General features: G+C 31.6%; 1 protein-coding gene across 3 annotated transcripts in view; it reads right to left on the bottom strand.

The window, feature by feature from the left end:
• The window catches only part of LOC106466516 (disintegrin and metalloproteinase domain-containing protein 10-like), a 76,172-nt gene extending 69,332 nt beyond the window's left edge, over positions 1–6,840 (bottom strand). For all 3 annotated transcript variants that reach the window (XM_022394537.1, XM_022394538.1, XM_022394539.1), the window contains exons 1-2: positions 6,703–6,840; positions 1,567–1,705 (exon numbers count right to left, since the gene is read on the bottom strand). In XM_022394537.1, coding sequence (XP_022250245.1) covers positions 1,567–1,705; positions 6,703–6,766 — 203 coding nt within the window. In that variant the 5' untranslated portion in view covers positions 6,767–6,840. The remainder of the gene's footprint in view (positions 1–1,566; positions 1,706–6,702) is intronic.
• Between the last annotated feature and the right edge of the window lie 1,027 nt (positions 6,841–7,867).

Below are 7,867 nucleotides of genomic sequence, written 5' to 3'. Positions count from 1 at the left end.
CTTTGTCTACTATATTTGGATCAGATTCTCTATCATTAGCTACATACTTAATTAATAACAATTCGTTATTTAAATCTTCTTGTCTTGAACATATTTTTATAGCTCTACATGGCGAAAAGGAGAGCTTGCTAGAGCTTATGATACTGATAACAGCAGAACTGAAGAATTATTAACCAGGAAAAAAGAAGTATTTCAATGCTTTATGGGTAAAAATTATAAAATACTTCTGTACATTTCTTGTATCAGGTATGGGCAAGAAATCTTAAGCAGGGTGCAAGGCTAACAAACAATTAGGAGAGTATTTTTTCATAAAAGGTAAACATAGACAAATTTAAGGATAAGAGAGAATCACATGCCTATGATAGGTTCCACTTAAGAAAGTTATAAACTAATGTGTGGGCAAGCATTAAATGGCTTTATTAGATTTTTTTAAATCTAACTTAAATAGCAGAAAAGAAAATTCTTGAACATTGAAACATGAAGATATTAGATATCTGTGCTATCAGAAAAGGATATACGAGTAGCTTCAGTTTCTTTTAAACTAATAAAAGAAGTCTTCTTTTCAATACTGAAAGTTCATAGAATTAGAAGTATTTATTGCTTTTTACACATTAGATGTTTCTGGTACAGACTGGGCATAGCTCAGTGGTGAGCTTGCCCAGACCATGAATCCCTGTTTGTGGCCTGTTGCCACAAAAATACACGCTACACACACACTGGGCCATGGGTGTGTTATAAGAGTAACTGTGAAAACTGTTTACAGTTGGTGAAAAGACATAAAATTATGGCATCTACTTAGAGAAAATTTGAATTTAAAAGTGAAAAAATAACTAACCTTTTATATAACTAGTGAGGCCTCATATGTGCAGCTTATGGTCCCTACCTAAATGAAAGATTTTAAGATACTGGGAAAAAATGCAACGGTGGGCTATTAGAATGATATTTCATTTGGGAAATTCTAATTGAAAAAACACTACTTTACAGATCTATTGGTTCTTTAATGTTCTAAATGAAACACCATGTATTATGCCTATCCTTTTAATGGTTTATATTACATAGTTTGTCTTTTGTTTGTTTCCATTCAAAGGACAGGACCAGCTTGGAAAGGGGTTAGCTTCAGAGTACAGGGAATGAACTGAAAAGGTATTACTTTGAAAACTTGTACTGAATACATATCAGTCCCTTTTTATACAACTAATTAACGGAACTGTATTTATAATTATCATGCTACAAAATAAACTAATATACCCAACAACTCATTCTAATATCCATTTTAGAATTTGGGTCAGAGACAAATTTTTGTTTATTTCCTCAACTCAAACTTTGAACCTTTCAAGTTAAGAAGAAAAAAAACTATTACATTCTAATTAGTTTTTCTCCAAACAAATATATTTATTTGAAAATCTTTTCAATAACTTCCAACAATAAAAATGTTAGTTAATGCTTCATTTTGATGAACCTTTCCCAATCTTTAAAGATGAGAATCTAAAAACTGGTAAAAATATCTTTAAGAATGAATTATGTTATACAGATATTTGTAGGCTTCAAAACATCAGATATCCTTACCTTTTATGAGCATAAAACTGAATATGTACCTCTTCACCTACAGCAGGTGACCGCCTGGTACGCGAAGTATGCCTGCAAGTCTTCGGACTATCATAGCTTAATGTTTCATAATGTTGAATATACTCATTGAGCTGTTCAGCTTAAACAAGAACAAATATAATGATGTTAGTATTCTATGAAAAATTTAACTTTTCATGAGATTTTAACTTATTGATAAAGACTAGATACAATTAAAAACATTTAAATAACTAAAGTTCCAACATAACTTTCATAAACAAAATTATTTTTAGTACAATTCTTTTTCAGAGAACTAATTTAAATTTTATTCTAATCTTTATATGTACCTTCATAGCATTTTGTATGATATTTTTAATAAAGAAAATGCTATTTCTTGTCCAGATACATGAATGATCATACCATGAATTACCCAAAGCACAAATAATATATATATATATATATGTGTGTGTATCTGTGTGTGTGTGTGTGTGCGTGTGTGTACTATACATGCTGTATATGGTTCAACACACAAACAGATGTATAACTTTAAAATGAAATTCTGTCATAGCTTAAATTAAGCAAGAATAATTTAAAATTAATTTTCTTTTTAATATATAGTTTTGACACTTCCTCTTAATATCACTTGTATTAAAAGCCTGCTAAAGAGGTTCTTTTTGTTAAAATATTTCAAAGTAACCCAGTACCAAGACTTTTCCGTGTACTAAAATAACTGTTCTGAATAGCAAGATGAACTAGTTGTACAAATATAATAAGGTAAAAACATTTCTCATCTTTAACATTGATTGAAATAAAGTTATCACAAATTTATCTATGAGTATAATCCTAATTCTAGTGCTACAAGTATAAAACTACTGTTCTTCTTGCTACTGTAAAGACCTTCAAATCCAACTCATATTCTGGATGTGACTGAAGAATTATGTAAAGCTAATCTAAGGAGATTAAAAGGCATGGGAAACTCTCAATCTTGATCATGCAGCAGCTCTGTTACTAGTAGTAGCAAAACTAACAGAATTTTAGGATATATCTACAGACAATGATTACAAGTCAAAACAAGTAATTTTCTCTTTATACAAATCAGTGGTTAGACCTCACTTGGACTACCATGTATAGTTTTGGTTTTCTTAACTAAGAAAGGATACTGACTTACTACAAAGGATTCAGAAGTAAACAACTAGGATGATTCCATGGATGGATGGGGTGGTTTATAGAAACAGATTAAGCTCATGTAACTTTTTCTCTTGAGAAAAGAAGGGTGATCATATTGAACTTTACAAGATTATCCATGGAATCAATAGAATATAAGCCTCTGATTTATTTCTACTTTATCCTGAAGGCAATAGGACAAGAAGACACAAGTTTAAGGTATAAAAAAAACAGGTTAGGCTCCAGTTCAGACAGTTTTCTTCTTACACAACATGAATAGCATATGGAATGGGTTATTACAGGAAACAGTGGACACCTTAAAATAACACAATTGAAGGATAACAAGGGGTTGGTCCAAAGGTTGTCCATCTTATTCAAAAATAAAATTGCCTAATTTGCAGATAATTTCTACCCTGCTAAATTTTAAATCTATATCCCTTACTCCTACCACTCTGTCCAAGCATTCATCTGTCTCCCATTTAAGGTGGGTGTTTCCCAAACTGCATTTGAAAAGCTGCACACACACATAGACAAAGCTCAACATTCACTTTTGAAATGATGTGAGAACAGGCATAAATAATGTTGATGCCAATTTTATTTTGCAAGCAGAATATTCTACACTAAGCTGATAGGAATTAATCCCACTATCATTCACATTTCAAATGTGGTGTAACTTAAAGAATAAAAATGTAGATTTAACCATACGTTATTATTGAGCAGTTCTTAGCATGACCGAAATGCTCAACAATTACTTTTCGTAGTAGGCAGTATAAGTAGTTCAGAGCTTTGGCTCTGAGTGAAACCAAGAGTGCAACATAATTAACTTTTCAAAATCCATGAAATAACTTAAATTTATAAATTAACTTAAACTTTGCCCGCCACTGAGAACAGGTACTTTTGCTTATTATACATATTTTCTTTATACTTTTTGACACTTTAATCAGATCCCAATACTCTTTCTATGAGTTTAAAAAAGAGAACCAATGAATTCCTGAAAACTATAGGTTTGGTATTGTTCATATGTTGTGTTACAATAATGGAACACACCACTCTGCATATGTTATCATCTATATTTTTCTGCTTTGTCTTATAAAAAAAGATTTATAAATACTAAAGCTGAGTATTATATTGCCATTGCAGCTATTAAGCCACTATCATAATATACTCCTGCTTATCTGTGGGGCTCAAAGACCCACTCATGATTCATAGAGGCCCCAATGTACAAATCAAGCTCATCCATTATCCCGAAGCATGTTTTCCACATTTGTTCCCACTAGCTTGTCAGTGTGGAGTATGAATACCATTTCAAACAGGATCCCAAGGGGCATATGGCAAGAACACATTGTCAAAGCCCTCTTCATGCCTAAGTGATTTCTTGGGCATTTTAACATCCTTGGGACCCCAAATAAATAATAGTAGGAAGACTACACCATATAGATAAGGCCATACCTTGGACCATCCCAAATTCATCTGCTAAGTTTGGCTGTACCAGCTCCAAAGCAGTTGGAGAAATTCACAGACAAGCAAGTTCACAAAAACACAAAATGAATAAATATAGGATTTAATTAACATAACACGTGATTGCTGTGAAATTTATAGTAACTCTGTTAACCACTTTCTTCTTTATATCCTTGAATTTATGTACATATATATCTAACTGTGCAATGTGTAACCTTTAAATGTAATATGTAATCTTACACTTGGTGTAAAATTATTCAAATTCCAACTGATAAAATGTTAATCTATCAACTATAATCAAAATTAATTTGACATACTGAGTGTATTATGATGCATCTAAACAAACAAAATGGTAGTATTTATTGAATGTAATAATTAATTAAGTGGAACAGGAATATTCAACTTGAACAGTCCCTTTATGACCAGACAGGGATCCATAACACTGAGATCTAGTCAGCTTTTATTTTTATCAACAGTACTGATTGGAGTGGGTCAGTTATTCATCAGTACTCATTGCTACAATGGCTTCGTCTTGCTCTTTGAACTGAATAATGAGTTTGGCTGTCACTCATATAATGTACCCATGGTCAAATGTATGAAGCATGGTCAGTGGCATTATGTCTAAACCTTAGACTCTTTGATACAGATTTCGAACACTAACTTCTAGGCCACAACTGCTTATTATCTTAATTGCTTGATTTCTTTTTGCTTGTAATCATGAGTGCTATCTATCCTGTAACTAAATTTTAGGGGAACAATCTGAGTAACTGGCCTTCACTATGTGGAAAATTGTTTCTTTGCATATTATAAACAAAATCTTTCAAATAATTTACAATAAACAGTTCACTTATTGCAAGTTTTTGCTTCATTTAATTCTTTTAAGAAATATTATAATTTACGTATAATATTAATCAATATGGTTCAAATATGCTTGACTTTAAAAACATCAAGAGCTACTATGATCAAGTACAGTCAATAATACCTTACTCCTGAGTCTACATCAAACTGGTTTCTTTCTGAGTAAACATCTTTCATTACTCAGAAATACCATATTCCAACCACACATGTACATAGCAAATTAATTGTTACTTATGCTTGAAGCATTTACTTGAATACTAACTTAACATCCCTCATCTCAGCATGAAACAAAGGGTAAATCAGTCAATTAAAAAAAGTTTACAAGTAAGTTATGTGTTGTACCACAGTGAAGAAAGAGTACTGATCAATTTCCTTTCTCCACAAAAACAAAAGTGGATTGCTCATTTTTTAATTTTTGGGCTTCAGCTCTCCTGTTCAGCAGTATGAAAGTAGATCACTATCCTGAACTTCTAAGCAAGAAAGATGCTAGCATTACACTCTAATAATACGTAATTACACAATACCATGTAAAATAAATCAAAATAAGGTTTAAACCCACAATACCAGAATAATACCAAATTTATTTGGGTACACATTTCAACACTTTCATGTGTTTTCTTAAGTCCAATGTTGAACTAAAGAGGACACATAAAAGTGTCCAAAATTGTACCCAAGTAAATTTATTATTGTTCTGTTATCGTGGATTCAAACTTTATTCTAAAATGTTACCATGACTTCTTCTAGTATCATATTTTATATTTACTTTTTTATGATGCAACAACTGTTAGTATTACAGTAGTACTGTATTACTATTTGAAGTTTCACTTTCACCATATATCATTCAAGCACTTGGGACCATTGCAAGAGCATCCACACTGCAGCACTGGGAATCTAATCTATTATGACTACCGATCATGCAACCACCACCCATCCCAACAGGTCTAGGGCCAACATGGCGAAATATGGGTACCCTGGTAGACCCACTACCTCACCTGCAAGTTCAGTGAGGGGCATACAATCCAACACTACTCATCTGCTCATAACTCGAGGTCCCATGCACAGCAGAAAACCTCACTATAAGTATAACCAGTGAATATGCAATCAATTGTGTGCAGTACTAGTTGGAAACCATACAGGTATAGGTGGACATGACAAGAAGAATAATTCAAACACATCACAAGTTATTTCTTTAATAAAACTATTATACATTTACTGTGCCTATTAACACTAATAGTAATTGAGTCTCATTTTCATATACAGTCACTATACTCATTGAATAATCAATGGTAATTTAAAGTATACACTTTTACATCACGAGTCAATTAAGTAGGTATGTTACATTACTTAGTCATAGTCATTACACTGTTACTGTATTAGTTAATGCTACACTTACAAAGTTTAGCTTTAAGTGTTAAAAGTAAAATTACTCTGACTCTGAATTAACTTCAGGCCAACAACTTTAATTTCTAAATTTCAACAACACTTCCAACTCTTATCTGACTGAACATGGGTATTAGTCTGCTATAATTACTAATACTGTACTAGTAGAGTACTGTACCATCACCAGTAGTTAGTAATATTAGTATTACTAATAATGGTAATTAATACCAAAAGCAAATGTAAAACTTTTGTTAATTTATTCTTACATTTACAACCTACCATTCTCAAAGTCAAATAATGTAAAAATCCACAAAATAAACTTGAACTTCCATAACCATTTCATGATATAATTACCAAGAATTCAGTGAAAACGTTTTGCAAAGTTAAACTGACGTAATAACACTTAACTCTTATCAACAACTTGTTTCACAATTAGTAAATATTAAAGTCTAAAGCTTAGAAACACAGTAAGAAATGTGCTTCTTTTGTCAATAGAGGGACACGTATATCAGTAGATAAACACAGCGAATTACAGTATCAAAAAGTTAAGCATCCTAAAAATAAGAAATAGAAATATAGATTTCACACATAAAAAAAGAAATAATATGATTACACCTTATTTTATCATATGTTTAGTTTTCTCACCTAACTATGAAGAGGCAAAACACCGATAGAAATAATGTAACATTTTTAGCCGAACTTGATTATGGTGTATTCGTATAGTAGTCGAATTCAACATTTTAATAAGTAGAGAACAACATATATTCAGGTAAACTTTCCAAATTTCTTTGTATAGGTGTTCCACATTTAGTTCCCGCCCTTACCAAATATCATATTCCAAAGCGGAAAATAAATATTCTATATAAACATCATATTTCTTCTAAAAGACGTTTCCTTCCCACTGCAAATCTGATGAAGGGTTGCTGTCCGAAACATTGTTTTAATTTGCTAGTGTTTCACTTTGTTAGCTTCTGGCTTCTGCATAATGTACTAACTGCTGTCAAACATGTTATAGGTTTTGAGACAGTCACACGCCAAAAACGTGAATAGTTTAACATATATTTATACAATATTGGAAATATTTATGGAAACGAACAGGCAGAGTCGGGATTGAGGGAATGCGGTAATTGGATACGAGAAAGGCCTCCCGACTAAACGAGAAATAAAAATAAAATAAACAAAGACCAGCTGTCTCATTACATTGAAAATCACGTTTGATACTGTGTTATTATGGAAACAGTGATTTAAGTCGTTACATATAAACATATTAATAATTTTTCATTAACAAGTTCGTACAGCTTGTTTTGTTTTTTTAATTTGCTCAGCCATTTAACGGGAAAAAAAACATTCACTGTCATTACTTTATATTTACTATAAATATTAGAATTAGAAATATAAATAAGTTGTACAATGCTTTAAAATTTTAACTTTGATTCAACCAGAG

The sequence above is a fragment of the Limulus polyphemus genome, unplaced genomic scaffold, assembly GCF_000517525.1.
Source record: "Limulus polyphemus unplaced genomic scaffold, Limulus_polyphemus-2.1.2 Scaffold2285, whole genome shotgun sequence".
Lineage (NCBI taxonomy): Eukaryota > Metazoa > Arthropoda > Merostomata > Xiphosura > Limulidae > Limulus > Limulus polyphemus.
This window is presented reverse-complemented; position numbering and strand designations above follow the sequence as displayed.